General features: G+C 35.5%; 1 protein-coding gene across 21 annotated transcripts in view; it reads left to right on the top strand.

Moving 5' to 3' along the window:
- LOC142336128 (voltage-dependent T-type calcium channel subunit alpha-1G-like) overlaps positions 1-20444 on the top strand; it is a 155833-nt gene that overhangs the window by 111153 nt on the left and 24236 nt on the right. For 16 of the 21 annotated variants that reach the window (XM_075384700.1, XM_075384697.1, XM_075384698.1 and 13 more), the window contains one exon: positions 17589-17681. The exons of 3 other annotated variants lie outside the window; for them this stretch is intronic. In XM_075384700.1, coding sequence (XP_075240815.1) covers positions 17589-17681 — 93 coding nt within the window. Of the gene's footprint in view, positions 1-16634; positions 16665-17588; positions 17682-20444 lie in introns of all 21 variants that reach the window. 2 more of the 21 variants (XM_075384680.1, XM_075384686.1) reach the window with 2 other exon arrangements.

The following is a 20444-nucleotide window of genomic DNA, read 5'->3' as shown; positions in this document are numbered from 1 at the left end:
TTTTCTGCCAACTGATTTTCAGGATTCTCGGTGTGTTCTGTTTTTTCAATTCAGAGATTTCTCTCTCTCCACTTCGTTTCGAGAGAGAACCATCTGCGCCACGTCAGATGGTTGACGACATCTGACGTTGCGGGATGAAAATAACACACCATTTGGTGATTCAGTATTTATTCACCAAGTTTGCTGTTTGTTTTAAGTGGCAGTTGGTTCTCCAGTAGCTGCTTCTTTTATGTTTGTGGTAGAAAGTACCATATGGTGCAAGAACCACTGAGCTAAAGTTTTCAAGTGTGACTCAACTCTAACTCAACTTTTTGTGACCTTGGAAGGTTTTAAAAGTGAACTAGAAAGGTGTTTCTACGGTTACAGCTCACCCCGATTTTAAGAACGAAGAAAGATTTACTACATCAGTTGTACATGATCGGTATTAAAAAGTATTAGTGAACATTTAAAATATAAACCATCACCTTGAGTATACCAAAATTTTAGTTTTCGCTCTGAGCCATTTTTCGTTTAAGTTTTTTGGACTTGTTCTTTGCTTCTTCTAGTTTTTGTTCTAGCTGACGATTTTTCTTCTCTAATACTGCTATCTGCTGCTCAGCTTTTCTTGCTTTTGCAGATAGTTCGAGATTTGTTGTGGCGTACGACCTTGCAAGCTTGACCGTGTTATCTTCGCCCTGGCATTTGAGGCGATTCGATATCAAATATTGACGGCGCCAATAATCGTTGCTTGCCGCGCCGGTCGTTTTCCTTTCCAATTTCAGCTGTTCTAATTGGAGTTGCAAATCTTCTACCTCTAGTTCTCGTTGGAAAAGTTGTTGCCGGAATGTAGAGTTTTCTGTTATGAGGGCTGCATTTGTTAACTCATATTGCCCGTTCTCTTCATCAGGGAAGGCTGTTATTGCTTCATAAGGAGCTTTTATGTACGTGCATAGATTTTTGTTGTACAGAATGTAGCTCCTATTTTTCACATCGCGATCTTTTATCCTCCACACGTTCTTTGAGCTTGGGAGGGGGAATACGTTAATTACTGGAACCTCTGAAACAGGAACTTCATGCACGGTTTTTAGACATTTGTTGGTTATTGTTGTCTTCCCTTCTACTCTAAAACTGTTAAATTCCGGTTTGAGGCTGTACTTTAAATTATTCACGAATCTGGGGTTTTCGGTATTCAGCTGATCCTCTCTAACTTTTTGTGTTTCCAAACATAATTTTATGTTTCTGTGATCTTGTTCGGTTAGGAGGTCGTCAATATTGGAGAGTCGGATTGCTCTTCCACTGTGGTCTGGCATTGTTGCCGTTGCAGACTCGTGGTGAATATTCCAATTTGTTATTGGGTCGTATCCTTCGGGTTGACAGTTGGACATCTTCTTTGCTGGGTGTTGGACTAACTCGTTTGGTGCTGAAGTTGAGGGACTAGAGAAGAGTTTAACGCTGAAAGTTAATTTTTAGCTAAATGCTTTTTGTTATTATAAACTAGCTGGTGGTCTTATTATTTGCTAAATGCAATCCCACCACGGTAAAAGAAAGAATTAGAAGGAACCAAAGACTATTACCCAAAGAATGAGCTCTAATTCTTCCGCAAAGAAAAATAGGAAGGCATGAATCAGAGCGTGCAAAATGAGGAGTATTAGGGGTAGAATCATGATGAAAGAAAGAAATGAAACCAGAGCGGTATAAGCGGACATTTTTATTTTTTTAAGCCGTAGTGGTGTTGCGGGCATAAGGAATAATCGTTAACACCAATTTTCCGTTGTTTTGTATTGTTCCGAGAGGAAAAAAAATTTATCGCTAAACCTGCTATTCTTAGGAATTTTGCTCAAGCTAAATAGTTTTGTTGCATACAGGACATGACGGACTATTTGAAATGCAAATATTACAGAAACTATAGTTAGGGTGCCATAAAAGATGAGTTGAATGATTTAAAGATAACTGGGTTTTGATCCTATAGCATAAGTCACATTGATAATAAAAAACAATGGGAAAGGGGTACATTTTTGTTTTACACAGTGGGCAATGTGTATTTCTTTTATTTGCTATCAATTCTCGATAACAGCTAAAACATACAAAATGGTCTTGATCACCGTTTGTGGGGTGAAGTTTTTCAAAACGCTTACAAATCTTAAAACAAATTGGACATACGATTCCAGTGGGTGTATTGATCAAAGGTTGGAAAGGGGCTGTGTTTTTATTTCCCATCTTAAATGGCTTGAATGTTTTACTTACCAGGTTGGGTTTAACTCCAAGGATTGTCGGGGGTAATCGGGTAGTTACACACAGGACAGGATTTGAGGGTCTTGATACATTCTGTGCAAAAAATGTGGTCTTTGTGGGTCTTGAAATGGCTAAGGTAAGTTTCGGCTACCTCCTTCTTGGTTTGTCCACAAAGATCGCATCGGAAATAGTAATTATAACTGGATGTGTATATTGGCTGGTTGCAAACGGGGCAATTGGGGTGGTCCCAATATTCAAATAACTGTTGTCGACAAGGGATGCAAGCAAAATGAGGGGGCTGATTTTTGGAATTTGCGTGCATTTTCTTAAATTTCTTGCAGGATGTGTAACAAATGGGGCATTCAACAACATTTTCGTCAGTAAGAGAGGATTTGGGAAAGAACCAATTATTTACATAACTTAGAATAGCAGACATAATTTTAAAGTGTTATTTAAAAAAGGCTGTGGACAGTAATTGGAAAAGTGTCCTTCAAATCGACAAGGCACAGGAAGAATTTCCACTGCGTGTCGTTGGGGCGTACTTTAAGGTTTCCCTTTTGGCTTGTTTCCTGATCTTCGTAATAAACAATGATACATGGTTCTACATCTTGAAGGCCAGGGCAAATAAGATCGAAGGATTTCTGGAGATACGTGATTCTAACTAAACGTTCTTTATTAAAAAAATACATTTTTGCGTTCAAAAGGAGAAAAAAGGAATCGAAGTAAACAGAGGGTCAGATTTTATCAAGATTAAATGGAAGTGTGGTGGAGACAGATGTTGACAAGGTAAGAAAAAAGTACCAAAAGGGGGAAGTTGGCAGGACTGTAACGTATCCGTCTTCCCAGGAGTCTAAATATTCAAAATGGATTATCAACGTAGGTACTAGTGTGTTATTGTCTACTTTTGTGAAAGATCTCTGAAAAAATTGTATCTGTACTAACTTATTCTGATACGGTAGTATCATTTCTTATCAACAATCTTTAATTTAGGATTAAGGATTCTGAGTCTAGCGATTTTGGAACACATGGGGCGTTCTCCATAGTGAAGAAGAAGTAATTCCAATATGGTGATGTTGGATAAACTGACATTTGCCAAGAATCATTGGAGTCAATTTCTTGAACGTCGATTATTATGAAGGGAGTTAGGAAGGGGTATGATTCAAAAGTGCGCTGGAAGCGTACAATCTCTACTAATTTTCCGTTCAGAAGGAACATTTTTGGGAATTAGTTACCTATTATAAGTCATCAAGGTTGTCCGGCCAAAAAGTGGGATTTAGATTAGCGAGAAATACAAAGAAATGCCAGTGATTAGAGTTTGGTGTCAGGGTTATAAATCCTGTCTCGCAAGTGTCCCAGTAGTCGAACTCGACTATTAGTTGAGGGGTCAATATATTATTTTCTGAAGAAAATGTTCTGGAAAAGCCGACTATTGACACCAATTGACCCTTATAAAGGAAGTGCATTAGTTGAGCTTAATTTTTTTACAAAAAATATTTGGTATAAAGCAATCTTGTATAAAACTGGAGAGACTATCACTATTAAGACGCAATCAAGTATACTATGATATGGTTCCGGAAAAAAATTGGTTTTAAATGTCAGTGTTCTGATTAATAAAATTATAAAAACAAAATCTAAAAAGGAAGTATAAACGCACACAAATTCGATATCGTAGAATACGAAATTAATAACTATAACAGTTGTTACAATGGCTATAGTCATATACATGTAAAATTGAAATAGGCTTAAATTGTCATATAAAATCATTCTAAAGATAAATTTTTATAAATATCCGTAAATCGGATTGATCTTGTCCGCGTAGTAGTCAAAGTCTACTCCGATGTCAATGAATGTTATGCTAAAGTCAATAAACGCTCTTAAAAGCTTAAAATAATTAGGGTTACTGGGATAAACAATTATATCTAAAAGATCTTTGAAATGAAATGAAGCTACTCTAATATGAATAATACTGTGAAGCAAAGGCAGGTGAGAAAATATTATCTGTCCTGTATATCCTTCAAAACGAATGAACAATTGATTTGGTTGTCGAATAAACAATGGTTTCATAATTGAAGGGAAGTCATCACCTAAACAAAGATATAAGTGTTTTTTTTTAATTATTTTATTTATTTATTTATTTATTTTTTTTTTATTAAGTTATGGAGGGGCAATAACGTTTCCCGTTATTTGCGGAACAGGAGGGTAAAGTTTTTTGTTTTCATCTATTTTGGTTTCAATTAGAGCGTAATTTTGTTGGGTTGAACTATACTCATGATAGTTTTCTTCATCGATATTATAGTTTGAGCTTACTCTTCTTTGTCGTGATGGTGCGGATGGTGTAGGTTTTCCTTCGGAAAAGATTGAAGTGAAAACAGAAAGTACAAATAATGTGATATGTTGCACCTAAGAGAATTTTCCAAAACCCTATGGTTCTGTTTGACATTTTGTGAATTTCGAAAGCTCTTAGCATTGTGGTAATCACGTCAAGTATGAACTTTATGCATAGGAAAACTGCAAAATAAATACCAAGTTTTTCCAGATAATACGTTATTATACCAAATGTTCCCGTAAATTGTGTCACGAAGTAGTTCGGGGACAGTAGGGAATCGAGATAAATTTGACGATTTATTCCCATTGCTGAGGAATAGATATCTTTCTCACTGTAGTCAATTTCCCTCGAACTTAGAACTTCATGTGAAATTTTTTGAAGTACTGATTTGGAAGCGGAACTGTGCAGAATGTTGTCCCAAAAATCTTTTAATTGGTTAGGAGTATAGATACCTGCGCGTTGGGATTCATAGCCAACTGAATTTATGATATGGCCAATTGAAAGCGGTGAGAACAAGAAAGGAGTTTTGAATGGAACAGGGGCAGGCATAAAATGGTACCAAGATTTTTCATTATCTAGGTCAAGTTGGTAGGCATTTTTATAACCTCCAACGCATTTTACTTCATTGGCAAAAGGAAATGTTTGCCTAGTAATAGGATCGACGAACATTGTTCGATCATTATAATGAATAGGAATACGATCGTAGCAGCGTTCGAGAACTTTTAATGGCGAGTTTTTCTTTGGGCAGTGGTATAGCCAACCGATGCTACCGTCCGTGTCCAGAAACATAGACCGGTTGCCTGTTAGCATATAACCAGCTAGCCTATTGTTTTGAAGGGCTAACATTAAAATCGTTTGTTTTTGAGTTCTATCAAGTTCGCACTGATTCATAATAACATTATGCCAGGATTGCTTGATCCTCAAATAGTTGTGATAAATAATGTAATCCAGCTTAGCGGCTAAGTGAACCTCATAATCTAGCTCGTCTTCACCTACATGGGCCCAGGGTGTACGTGAAGGAGAGTGATGAGGGTCATCTTTTACCTTTCTAGTGTACCCGTTCCAACTCAGTTCTGTACCGGATGCTACCGTAACTTTGTGATAACTATGTTCACTTTTTAAATCATTAGGTTTGCCAGTCCTCATATTAAAGCCACCTGAATAAGAAACAAAAAGAGACTCCAAATTAGTTTTGTACAAAGGTTATGGTTTACCGCACAATGTTTCAGATTGGTCTAAGACTCGCAACTTAATATCCATTTGGGCAGGTTTATGGGTTCCTGGACCTGTATACGGAACTTCTGATTTTTCGTCGCTAACAATAAAGTACTTAGGATTTCCGGCTTCAATGTCATGTTTTATCATTTTGGCATCTTGGGTAAATTTTTTGAAAACAAGACAATTCTCGGGAATGTCCCAAGAGTATGCAAATGCATCTAAAGATGTGGAATCACATCCTCCTTCGTGCAATGCACACGGCAGTTTCTGCCCTTGGGTGTTGTAGACTGACTTGTCTTGAACATTAACTTCTAACGAAATTTCCTGCATTAGAGTTTCAAAAGAGTAATGGCTTATATCGCCACTATCGTCGCATGAGGTCGATGAATCGTCCTCGAGGTCGGCTCCATAGTTTTTGTATGAAATTTTCCTATTGTTTAGTTCAATTTCAATGTCAAATTTATCTTGAAAGTCGTTAACCGTAAGTTTTCCCGTTCTGTTCGCTTGTTTGCATTGTTCTGGTGAGACAATTAGATGATAGGTAATTAAGGGTGCGTCTTGGACAATTGATGAATGAGAAAACATACCGCAGTGATATTTTAAAACATTCACACTAACGGAACACATAACAGCTTTTACGAATGTGCGATAAGACCGTTGATAAATAGTTACTTTAACGTTGCGCATGTCAATGTTTTCAGGGCTGATACTACATGGCGCTACCTGGTTTAAAGAGTACATTTTGTTTTCTTTCATTTGAGAGCAATCATAATGTATAACTCGCAACTTGTGCGACACATCATTGAGCTCGTCTATTTTTTGGTCAAACTGTGAGGGAAGGCAGGAAATAAAAGAAATAAATTTTAAGATAAGTATAAAATTTTTAGGAATTTTAAGCATTTTAAGTTTGCTTACTTTATTTTAGAATTTATTTATTTATTTAAATTTTTTTTTGTGTAGAGATGTCTGATTATCTCTAACTTTGGCTAATGTGAATTATAAAAGAAGTAAAAAAAATAGGTAAAAATAAAGGTTTGTGACTTGGTCCAGTAATGTTGGACTTGTCTGTCCGTTACCTGAAACATATAAAACTAAGTGAAGCCAGCCTGATATCGGCTAGTCTGTTGTTTTCTTCTGTTTGACACTCTTCGATTTTCCGCATTGTTACTTGGATTAGGCATAGTATTATTATGAGGGTTACTGGAACGCAATGGACTAAATTCTGGGTTAGTTTGGCGTATGATTTGCCCATGTGAATGTGGTGTTGAACTCCTTGTTCTTTCCCTAATCACTTCAATATTCCTATTAGTGAGATGTTCATTTACTGCGCCAGAGGAGCTTCCTTCTATAAAGCCTGAGTCAAAATTTGTTGGTGTTTTATCTAAATCAACAGGGGTTCGATCAAAATCGGTGATAGGCCAGAATTCTGTTTGCATAGGAATTTGAAAGGAATATCTGTTGACAGGTGTGTTTAGTTTTTTTAGTTGGGAACTCCTCAAGTTTTCGTAGAAGGTTTCTAAGGAATCGTTATTGATACCATATTCAACTGTTAGATCTGGAAGTGTCTCTTCTGCCGGGTAGTATTCAACAAGATGATTTCTATGTGCAACCTTTCTAACCCTTTTGTCGTTATCAAGCTCTATTTCGTAATTCACGTTTGTAATTTTCTTTACTACCGTATATGGGCCTGACCTGAGCTCTTGGAGTTTTTTTGATTTGCCTAATTCTATGCTGTGGTTTTCCATCAGAACCTTTTGTCCAATTTCTAGTTGTTTACCCAATTTGTGTTTATTTCGATGTTTATGTGCCTTTGCGTTGTGAGCTAGGCTGTGTTTATAAGTGCTATTGTAAATTTGTTTAAATTGGTTTTCACGGCTTAGTAGTGAAGATTCTATTTTTGGCTTCAACAATTTGTCAATTTCTTTGTTGTCAGATTTTTGCAGTGTGTGTCTATGTAATGGTAGATCTTTACAGAAGTCAAAATTGCATGTGAGGTTTGAATTTCTTAATAATCCTAATTTTAGTGAGAGTGGAATTTGAGGTTTTTGACCAAAGATATTTTCATACGGTGAAATTCCTGTACTTGAGTTAGGTACTGTGTTGTGAGCAAAAGCAAACTTCGGGGCAAGTTCATCCCATTTTCCTCCGGCTTGTTCTAAAAACATCCTAAAATGTGCTCCTAAGTGTTTGTTTTGTATTTCAACTTTTCCATTCGTCCATGGTGAGAAGGCGGTTCTTGGGGCTGGAGTGATTCCTAGTTCGTGTATCCAACTAGTGAAGTTTTGATTCATAAACGCTGAACCTTTGTCATAGACTAATTTTTGAGGTATCCCAAAAGACAGGATGAATTTTTCAAACGCTTTAATGGTGTCAAATGCGTCCGTAGACCTGACGGGGTAAACTTGAATAAATCTCGAAAATGAATCTACAATCACCAGACAATGGTGTTTTCCATTAGACGGTGGGTTCAAAGGTCCTTTATGATCAATGTGTACCGTGTGAAAAGGAAATGGTATTGTGTCGGTCCATTTTTCTAAAGGTGCTTCGTATATATGTTTCCGTTTTTGTTTATTTTTTTGACAGTCAAGACAGCTGGCTATGAGGTGCTTAACCCATTTGTACATTCCGGGCCAGTGAAAAAAACGTCTTATGTTTGCAAGAGTTTTATCTAAACCAATGTGTCCTGCTAACACATCGTCGTGGGCCAAATTAAATGTTTTGATGAATAGGGAGATTGGTACACAAACTTTGATTAGTTCAGTGTTAGTATCGTCTGTCTGTTCTTTGATGCAGAGTAGGTTTCCAATTATGCATAAATTTTCAAAGTTATTGAGATAGTTTGTTATAGCTTTCGATTGGCGATTTTCAATGGTTTTCAGATCTTTGTTTTGACTTAGAAAAAACTTGCGTATTTGTTGTAATACTGGGTCTTTCAATTGTTCTTCACATAGGACTTCAGTGTTTAGATCAACATTTTTTGCAAAAGAAGTTAGTTTCAAGATCAATTCTTTAGCATCCATTTTTTCGTCAAGTTTTTCAGGGAATGGTGATTGTTTTGTTAAGGAAGTTTTATTTTGTTCCTCTTCTGCATTTTGTGCTGCAAAGATTTCAGCAAAAGTAAGAATTTCATGGTCTGGATCATCAATTACTTGGCAAAAATTTTCATTATTTGCTTCAATAATTGTATTTGAAGGAGAGTTTTTTTCGCTATTAGCCTCTTTTGAGTTTAAAAAGGAATTGTTAGAAGTTTTTTCCAATTCATTGGTCTCAATTTGAGTCGCTGTTTGTTTTTGATCGTTTAATTTTTTAAAATGATTAATTGCAGAACCTTGTGAGAAGTAGTCGACAAGATTTGTTACCCCACAAATTGTTGCTTTGCTTGGTTTATAACGTTCTTGTGTCAATTTGTCGTTTTTGAATGTATACTTTGCTAGACCTGTTTTGGTTTCTTTAAGTATTGGGTAAAAATCGTCGGCATTGCCTTTTTCGTTGTCATGGAGAACGAAGTATTTTTCCTCGTTTCCATTCTGGTCGTAGAACGAAATGTCTTTTGGTATTTTTTTGTGTTTTAGTTGATGTTTGTCAAGATCTTTCAGTTTTACGTTTCTACTTAGAATGTCGGGAAAAGCTAGATTCTTTCCTTCAGTCCAAATGATTTTTAGGTTTTGGAACTGTGAAATCACTAATTGGTATCTAAAAAAACGATGGGAGAGTTTCCCTTGTCTTCCCCATAAGTACATTAGTGGTTTGTGGTCCGTGTAAACATAAACAGGAAATGGCGAGCCAATTATGTAGTGCTCGTATGTTTGAAGTGCTGAAATTACACCACATAGTTCAAGTGCGGTTGTACTCATTTTCTGCTCTTCTTTAGTGTAAATTCTGGAATTAAATGACACTATTCTCTTCCCTTCAGGAAATTCCTGTACTAGGATAGAGCCAACGCCAATTGAGGAGGCGTCTAGGTGAACGTGAAAAGGATGTTTTGTGTCTGGTATAGCTAGTATGGTGTCCTCACTAATGCGGTCTTTTATACTTTGGAAAAGTTTTTCATGTTCCGCTGTCCATTCGAACTTAGTTTCGGTTTTGGTTAAGTCGTAGAATGGTTTACAGTCTACATGCAAGTTTTTTATGTACATGCTGTAGAACCCTAAGCATCCTAGAACTCTCATTACATCACGTTTGTTTTCTCGAGATTTCAAGGCTTTGAGATCTGCTACCCTTTTCTTGCCTGGTTGAATTCCTTCTTTGCCTACAATGTGGCCAAGGAACTGAACTTTTCTAAGAAAAAACTTAGTTTTTTCGGGTTGCGCTTTTAAACCTGCTTCTCTTAATAATAAATGGTAGTTTTCAATAATTTCAAACATTTCGTTTTCAGTTTGAGCTTGCATGATAGTGTCGTCAATGTAAGTTATGGCTTGTTTTCGTTTTATTAGTGGTGCAAAATGAATAGTCATTATTCGGCTAAAGAAGTTAGGAAGACCACAAAGGCCGTAAAAACCTCTTTCAAATGTGTACTGTTTTGAACAAATTACAAAACTTACTAACTGTTTTGTATCCTCGGTGAGGGGGACTTGATTGTAAGCTGAACACAAATCACTCGTAGTGAAGTAGTTCCCTTTGAGCTTAGTCAATAGGCTTCCTATTGGTTCTAGGGGCCATGAATATCTGCTGAGGTCAGTAATTGAATTTAGATAGCGTGTGTCAATTACGAGTTTTATGGTATTTCCTTTAGGGAGGATTATTATCGGGTTAATGAACTCGGAACCCATTTCGTTTTCGTTTCCCATTTCACGGATAATACCTGTTTTGCACAACTGATCCAAAAGAATTTCTAGTTTTTCTTGATAATTAAGGGGTACTTTGGATGGTCTTTGTTTTGACAACGTGACGTTGGGCAATAGTTTTACGTTGAATTTTTGTTTAATTTTTCCAACATCATATTTATGTTGTGAGTATACCTCTTTGTTATGAACTAGTGTTTCCAATAACTGTAACAGTTTTTGGTCAGAGATGTCTGATTGGCTAAAATCAAATTTTTTAAGGAAAGTTTGGTCTGTATCTGAAAATCGGCCAATTATTTCTGGTTTAACCTCAATGGGTCGCAAACTATCCTCTCTTTCACTGTGGGGTTTTAAATTTTTTAGATCGTCACTGAAATCAGTTTCTAATTCGTAATTGTCAGTAAAGTCTTGTTCACGCTTACGTTTTTCAGTTTTTTTCTGTTTATTAGTTTTGTGATTTGAAATAGTTTTTTCGGAGTTAGGTTTTATTATTGGATAAACACAATTTTCACTTACATGAAAAACTTGATTCCAATCGGTCTCACTAGTCAAAAGATGGTCTATAAAAGCAAGATTGTCTACAACTGTAAAGTTTTTCTTTGGCTCAATCTGAATGTCCTCTAAGGTGTGACCTATTGGGCCTTTAGCAATGACAACCTTATTATTTTGCGGATTGTTTAACATTATAGGTAACTCCTTTTCCTTTTGGAAACATCTTACATTATAGGTATAAATACCTTTTTTCTGTAACTCTGATCCAATAATAAAGGATGTTCCTTTTCGGAAAAATTCGTTAGTGGGCTTTATGGTGATGACACGAGTTGTTTGGGGAGCTAGATGAAGTTGGATGTCCATAAAAACCGTTTTGTAGAGACTAACATAGGGGTAACTTTTAGTTTGATATCTGCTAAGTGAATTGAAAATGCCGGGATAAATTTTTAGTTCAATTTTTGGTGTTGAAATATCAATTGATTTTGTAGAGCTATCAATAAAGTCCATTCCCAAAATGTTTGGCTTACATCCGTCTTTGGCTGAAACCCATGTTTTTATTTTCACGTTGTATTTTCCTTCTATGTCGAATGATGAATTGAAAGTAATATATCCCAAGAGCTTTAGTTTTTCTCCGTTAACGGCTACAGTGTTAGTTTTTATTTTGACAAGATCTAATTTTTGTGTTTTGCATATTTCACTATATGTATAGTAGTTAATAATAGAACTGGTTGCACCTGTATCAAGAAGTAACTGGGTTTCTAGACCGTTATTTTTATTCTTGTCTCCGACGGGTTGGTATAAGTTAATATAAATATGTTTGTTGATGATTTTATTAGTGTTATTAGTTTCAGAGGGTGACGGAGACTGGTCTAGTTTAATTTAGCATGATTGTTTTCATCATCGCTGAAATAGGAACTAGAGCTATTGTTCATGAAGTGCACTTTAGGACTTCGCTCTCGGCTATTATCTCGTGAGTTATAGCCACTGTTAGGTCTGTTACCTTGTCTATTTGAATCATTGCTTCGTTCGTTTGAATAATTTCTGTATCTCTGCTCACTGTTTGGTCTATCTCTGCTACTATTTCTATCAGACCTGTATGAATCTCTCTGATTTTGTCTATCTCGAGAGTCGTAACTACCTGACCGATGTCGGTTTGATGAAGTGTAATTGGATGGATGAGGAGAGTTATTCCTATAATTAGGAGTGTGTTGTCTGTTGTTTTCACTTGGATAATTATCTCTTCTTCGATCGTTATTGTTCGGGTAATGACTTTGCTGTCCTGGTGATCTACCTCGGTTTTGACGATAATTATCTGTAAACTTATCTCTGGTTTGCGGAGGCTGTTTGTTTTGTTCTTTATTTTCTTTGCGCTTGTAGCAGTATGCAATTGTGTGACCAGACTTTCGACAATATTTGCAAAATCTGGTTTGATTTTGGTTCATTCGGGGGTTGTTGTTATTATATGTTGCGTTGATTTTGTGGTCTTTCATTAAACTTGTTAGTTCCCTGATCTGATTTTTTAGACCTTCAATTTCTAATTTGTTATCCATGCTGTTGGATGATGTACCAGTAAATTCACTGCTCACTGCAAAACTCAAATCTTTAGTCGATACATGATCTCTAAGTTGTTGCCAAGTGGCACCTACATTTTCGATTAGAAATTGATGTGCTTTCTGTTTTAGAGCGGGTGGTGTTAGTCCTCTAACAAAAATATTCCATACTTTTTCCCTCTCTGAAGGCTTCATTGAAATCGGGATCCGGCCAACCTTTTTCTATTGTTTTGGTTAATCTGTGTATGTAACTTTTGATTAGCTCTTCTGGTTGTCTCCTTAAGTTTTCTACTTCAATCCGTTTTCTGTACTTATCCTTTTCATCTGTAAACCTGGCTATGAATTGCGTTCGGATGTCATTCCACGCTAATGCTGGATTCAATGATTCAAACCACTGCGCGGCGGGTCCTCGCAAAACCGAACCGAAAAGTGCTCTCTGCCTAGCATCATAAACTGCGGCTTGGTCAGGGTCAGCTGCTGGTCTAGTTCCGAGAGAGAATTGTATTTTTCTTATTATAGGGTTGATAAAGTCTTGTGCGTCCTCTGATGGGTCTAAACCGGTAAATTTTTCAAGTGTTATGTCGGGATATGCTACTACGTTTGCCATTTTTGATTAAAGTTAAGACCGTAAATTTTGTTTTAAAATTTTGTTTGTTTTTTTTGTGGTTTATGTGTATTGGGTTATATTGTTATAGCTGAATTAGAACGCGCTATTTTCTATGAGAAATCAGGCTTTGTTACCTATATATGTTCGACTATCCCCGTCTTCGGCCTATGCGTTGGTTCAAAAGAGAACCCGCAGCCTCACCCACTCAGGCCCCAGCTAAACTTACTAACAAAAGTGGGACCTCTAGCCTATAGGACTAGAGAACTGCATTGAGTGGATCGCATCATAATGTTCGGTGTGCAATGAACAATGCGTGAGGACAATTATCGAACTTGTGACTTACTTAGAAAGCCTGAAGACCTATAAATTTGAAGTGCTAACAGTACAAGGTGAAAAAAATTTTAGCACGTTTTAATTCAGCTAACTAGTAAAAGTTTTCTATATATATAAATATTTATATATATATATTTATTTATTAATTATAAATTAATTTATTGATTATAATTCAGAAGTGTTTTGGTTAATATTTGTAATATCTATTGTGTTGTATGAGGGTATTTCAATATTACTATTTGGAATCTTTAGTAAGTTTAGTATATTGAAGAATTCAGGGTTATTCCAAATGTACGTGATAAAAAAATTCGCAAAGGAAGTTGGCTCAAATTTGTAGAAAATTGCTAGGAAAGTGCTATTATTTGTTATGAATCGTGTCACTTTGCCCGTTTTATTATTTGTTGTAACTGTGATATTCAGATGTTCAACGATTATAGTTTGCACATCGTCCATTAATTCATTTGTTAAAACCTAAGTTATCAAAAGATGAGAGGTGCTAGAATAGTAAACTTAAAATGAAAAAGCGACAAGGTTTATAAATCTAGAAGAGAGTTAACAATATCTAAGTTTGGTTAGAATCGATTAAAACAACTAACTTCTCTATTAGAAATATCCCACCTGGGTAAAAATAGTGTTAACAGAGTAAAGAAACTTTTGCCTGATTGGGTTGGACTGATAATTTATACTTTTCGTTTCTGCTAGCAGTTGATTTCAATAAAAGCGGTGCAATTACGATATACGCGCGTGCTATTTGTTAAAACCGAATTATCAGATAATTAAAAACAAAATATCAGGCGTGATTCTTTCCTCTGGTCGCACCAGTTATCAGAATCGTGGCTGTATCCAGAATATATCCGAATTGTCCACAACCTCGAAAATGATAAAGTAAACCAATCGCTGTGTTATCGCTCTTGGTTTACCGATTAGTGCGTATAAGTCTCAGTTAAATTACTAATGTGGTTAAATAAGTTATTAATTCACCAACTTATGTATACAGTTAGAAAACCCGTTCCAATCTAATAATATTTAAAATATAAAGCTACAATATTGAACATCTATAAAAGGCTCTTCGTTCTCAAATCAGCGGGGATAGCTGGAACTTATGAGCTATACTAAGTTTGGCTTACCAGTTTAGTTTCAGGACGGTCGGATTAGATTTTAGAAAAAACAACTAAAGTTTAGTCTGAGAGTTTGTTTGTGAGGAGAATGTGCGGAAGAAAGTAGAGTTTTACAAGTCAAAAATTTGGCTATTTTTTAACAGTTTTTCTGCCAACTGATTTTCAAGATTCTCGGTGTGTTCTGTTTTTTCAATTCAGAGATTTCTCTCTCTCCACTTCGTTTCGAGAGAGAACCATCTGCGCCACGTCAGATGGTTGCCGACATCTGACGTTGCGGGATGAAAATAACACACCATTTGGTGATTCAGCATTTATTCACCAAGTTTGCTGTTTGTTTTAAGTGGCAGTTGGTTCTCCAGTAGCTGCTTCTTTTATGTTTGTGGTAGAAAGTACCATATGGTGCAAGAACCACGGAGCCAAAGTTTTCAAGTGTGACTCAACTCTAACTCAACTTTTTGTGACCTTGGAAGGTTTTAAAAGTGAACTAGAAAGGTGTTTCTACGGTTACACCGCGTGCAACGCAGACTCGCAACGCGAGCAGAATATTCATGAATTAGCAGTTTACTTTATGCTGATTTTTTTAATATAATGGACATCTCAAAAAGGTACAGATAATTTTTGCTATGTTTGATACCGCGGCAAATATAAATTTCCGTGCAGCAGCGTCAAGCACATTTCGTTGGTTTTTCGTATTTTAGCAAATTTGCCGAATATGCGAAAATCATCAACCAAATTGCCGTTCCTTGATCGCTAATTCCTGCAGCAAATTGTAACGTTATTAACACTGCGAAAATTGGCGACTAGTCCCCCAAATTGTGTCTCTAATATTTGCACAAAGTTGTGCCTTCATTTGTCATCTCAGTGGTAACGTTTTGGTTATTAATTAATCCAACTTAATAATTTCATAAAAATCCCTCAGTTAAAAGAAAAATCTTTTTTAAAAAATCATAAAGAGTGGTAGCCGCCGACATCGAAAATGCGGAAAACAGTGACGAGATCAAAGGATTAGAATCATTTAGACTTGTCGCTAGAATTCATGCGATAACTGGAGACCTATATACCAAAATTAGAGCGTATCGCAATTTTGGTGCTCGCTTACTTTCCTGATCTTAAAACCTTTGCATAAAATACTTGCGTAAATCAGCAATTTGCCGAGTATATGTCATTGATTTTAAATCACCTGGGTAACAAACCGTTTATTAGATTTGTTTCCATTATTTTTTTACCTTCTAGAAAATTAATGGAAAGAATTTCAATACCCAAAATGGGGATCTTTGAGTCATTTTTGAGCATCTTGAAGCAAGTTTTCATGTTATGCAAACTGGAAAACTCAATTTTTTTCTGAAAACTAATTTTTTAGGTTTTATAAAAACACTTTGCAAAAATTCAGTTTGTGATAAATAAATGTAGGGTTTTGAAAAAATGCCGGATTTCTATAGTTGTAGTAAAAACGTAGCATGAAAATTTGAGAAACTAAAAGAATGCTCACTCTTGCGACCAAGTCATGATGTTTTGATTCTGACTTTTGCTGTGATCATAAGCTAGGATAAAAAATATTCAACTAATTGATAGTTCGAATATGAGCGCGGAGGGATTGCGTTAATCACATCATACAGATTGTTTTCGAAAAATGTATAAATGATAAATCGAAAATGGATAGCAGTTACTTTGATTTCGATTACTTTTTCATCTAAAAAGATCTCTCAAACACCTGCTCAATAATATGTGACAGAAAATTCGAAAAAAAAGCATTTTTAGAAGCAGTTTTAACGGAGTCAATAATCTTTGGAAAGTGGGTTTTTTATGTTGTAAAATTTTGAAAACCTCTTTTAACTCGCAGCTAATGCCTGTGTTTTTGTCGCTCGTATAAATGCTAAGATTTCTGAACACGCGTACTCAGTGACGTAATATATATAATGCTGTACTATACATAGCAAATCGGTTCAAGAAATACTTTTCTGAGAATTACAAGACTAGTAGAACTTGTTTCCCTTTCAGGAAGCTCATCATGCGCATATAGAACTGCAGGTCTGTTTATTTTTGGCCTTTAGGGGTCCGATTAAGTGCTGCTCGACTTACTCTGTCAGCCTCACGACATGTTCTGTCAATTGTATTTTGGGTCATCTTATCATCTTCACTTATCGTTGTTGTTGTTACTGAATACAGATACGCCTACTCATGTCTTTATTTCCCGCAGCCACAGCAGCTAAAAAGCACAGAAACATATCCTTGAATAAAATATCGTGTTTTTAAGCACCTAACTATATTGCGGAATGGTTAAAAAACTGGTTGAAAAAAATAGAGCAAAACTTGACTCTAGTTGAGAGTTTTGAGTTTTAGGATTAGATGAAATTTTGGGCGGCGGAATGAATAAACTAGTGTATGGAAAAAATTTTAAAAATGTGATTTTATTAGAGTTTTATAGCATTATATATTGTATTATTCTAGGATCTGCTAGCTTCTTTTCACTCTTAACAAAGTTTTTCTTTTGATAAATTTGGCGTGAAACTAACAAACCAACTCTCTTTGCAATGATAATTGGCAAATAGAACTATTGCAGCTGGGAGGCAGATTATGTGCCATTTACAGATCTGTTTTCCATATTTTATCAGACCATTTTAGCCATAACTAATCCAAAAAATGGCATTAGTCTTGATAGATAACTATGAAAAAAATTTTGTTCACAAGGGAAAGGAAACGTTTTCCTTGTTACTATGGATCATAAAAGGTGTTAAAATTCCGATTAAAAGTTTCTATCCTGCCGAAGAGACATTTTTTATATCAACACATTGCGCGTTCTTAACTAATTATTCGTAATAATTGCATTAGAACCAAAAACGATTGTTTTACTCTAAAATACAAATGCAACACTCAATTGCATGGCTTGATGAATTGAAACAGTAAACTAGTTATAAAATTTAACTGATCAATTAGTTGGTTGTTCAATTTCAGGAGACTCTTTATAAGAGGGCCGAACTCTCGGATTCCGAGTCGGCCGACGATGACATTACGTCATCTGGTTCCAAGAAGTCACAAGACATAGAGGTTACGTAACGCACTGCTCAGTATAGTGTGAGAATATTACGTAACAAATAAGCTTCTATTCCGACATTTGCTCACTTTTGGGTGTATACATATAAGGCGCTGACACCTAACATACGGAGCACTGCTTTTAACTCAGACCAACAGCTTTTTTCGAACTATAATGTTAAAAATCGCAAGATCGTGATTAAATACAAATGGACTGATGAAATCACTCGAGTGAAGCGCGAAGGAAAATTGTTTGCTATCTTCAATACGTTTAACTTCAGTTGTGTTTGATTGTAGAGAATATACGAGCAACGATTAAAAACGACCATCTCTTTTTTAACATCTTTATCCTAATACGATAGAAAATTTGAAAATTTTAAATCAACAAATACTGCTGTCGATTTTAGCCATTGTTATTATTGATACTTGCTCCGATTGGTTTGTGATAAAAACTCGACGTACGGAAAATTGCTCTCAAACTAAATTTGTGACAATTAATTTCATTCTAATGGTCTCGTTTAGAGTCTAAAAATAAGCTCTGCTTGACGAGGATTTTTCTTGCAAAAATTTTGCTGAGGCTCTCTTTGTCCCCTCTAGTTTAATTTCTGAAAAATATTGGTGCGTAGAATTCAAAAAAGAAAAAACTTCAATCAAATTTAATTTTCCCTACAGTTTTCCGAAAATTTTAAAGAATTATTCATTCAGCACTATTTTGCAGGGAAAAGTAGTATTTTGTTTTCTCAGTGTGAAAATTATTTCAATGGCTTGAACACTTTGAATGTACTGGGACAAAATCATTATCTGAATTGGACGACCAAAAGTTTAAATGAAAAAATGTGAAAACGACAAATTATTGATTATTCTATTGCGAATAAGTGCAATTGATTCAAGTAAAATTGAAAGAAAAAGTTTTGTGTCTAATTAGTGTCCCAAGTTTTCTCAGCTTTTGCCTGAGCCTTTGCTTTGTACGCCTTGCAAGTAAAAAGCAAAACTGCCCAGGTTTTAAGTCTTGCAAAAATCTTTTATTTTTATATTTCAAAATTTTGCAATTTTTCTCAGAAATAATGCAGTGTCCCTTCTGTGTTAGGAAAAAAGATATGATACCTTACTTATGATTTCTATTTTGCGGGAGATAGAGTTTTGAGTGTTCAAAATGTAAAACGCATTGAATAAGGACTTTTTCAATCTTATTTGAGTTGCTTGACCTACATGGCCGTTTGGTGTACAACTGGCAGAATATTCGCGTTTTATTTTATCATACAAGCCTAAGAACAAAGCCTAAGACTTACTGAACTCCTTATTGAACTGAAAGTTTGCATGTATTTCATTTTTCAATTTAGTTTCCCAAGATTTGCTGACCCCATTATTGAGTTTAAAATGTCTCTAACTTTACTAGCGTAGTTGATGGAAACTATTTTAATGCTTTTACGCTTTGCGTCTTTGGATTCTTTCAACCAATGATTCTTTCTTTAATTTTAACTCGTAATTGATTTTTTTTTGTTTTGGCTCTGCTTTGAGTACTGACTTTGGAATTCTTTTGTTCATAATTGAACTTGACTTGAAATTGAATTTGACATTTCTATGACAAAAATTGTAACTAGAAAAATTGCGTTCAAGATATGGAACAAATATAAATTAATTGACCTTGTTTCTAACAATGCGTGGTTAAAACAAAAAATTAACAATTACCGGAAATGGGTTAATATTTGAATATTTCTTTGAATCATTCAGGTATCCAATCGTTGCAGCTCTTTTGGTATTCACGTACAAATTCAATATTTTTTGACTCACAGTTCTCAATCGTATAACAAAAACCATTCCATTCTATTGGGTCTAAGTCCATTCTAAGTCCACTGAAAGTTTCTAATGCCATTGACATGAAAGGCATGTCCATATCATTGCTGCATTTCTTATAATAATGCTCAATTTTTCTGTCTTCAGCTAGGCTTAGAGCATAACCACACGTCCTCGACGCATCTGATATAAGTCTGGCTAGCAGAAGGGACGTAATGATGACGTCTAAAGCTGGGCAAATACTCGCCTCCTGGTCTTGAATTCTTTTGTGTTACAAGATGTTTCTGTTCGCAAATTGGGGAAAAATTTTTGACGTGCTTGCTCCCAATATTGATTCTCGTACTCTATCATGACATGAGATGATGTCGCCCCAACCATCCTCAAAAATGCTTATAATCGTCGATTTACAATAGGGGTATTGCGTTTCTGATTCCTTCAGCGGAACTCCTAACCAGAATTCCAGAGCAACTCGGAATTCTTTGGGCTGAAGATGTAAACCAAGAGCAGAGTTAGAAGATAAATGCTATTTAGAGTTCTCTTTAAGAAAACTATATGACTGATTTTTTTCAGTGCATAAGTTTTGCTTAAGTGATCAAATTTGGCTCAATATTTATACGGACGTACAAATAATACCAAAAAAATCCGAAAATTTGTTTCAAAATTATTGAAACCATTCCAAAATATAACTAAATCGGCATTGATCGATTTTCGCTACTGTTTGAGAGCAATTGCGATTTTTAAAAATTGCATTTGGTTATTTGAATTTGACTCCTTGGTTGAAAAAGGGTCGTTAAACAAAGCAAAAGATGTGAGCTGTTGGAAAGAGCGTGTCGACAATCACTCTCCAGTGTCAGTATTTGTACACTACTTTAACTGTAACCATGAACATCATTACAACAAACTGTGATAAAGAAACTGGAGAAAAGTTGAACAAGGGAAATAGGAGAGCCTTTGTTGCCATTGAAATTATTCTTGGTATTCATT

The sequence above is a fragment of the Convolutriloba macropyga genome, chromosome 3 (genome assembly GCF_964194025.1).
Source record: "Convolutriloba macropyga chromosome 3, txConMacr16.3, whole genome shotgun sequence".
In the NCBI taxonomy this organism is placed as follows: Eukaryota; Metazoa; Xenacoelomorpha; order Acoela; family Convolutidae; genus Convolutriloba; species Convolutriloba macropyga.
The sequence above is the reverse complement of the archived record's forward strand: the minus strand, read 5'-3'. Positions and strand labels throughout refer to the sequence as shown.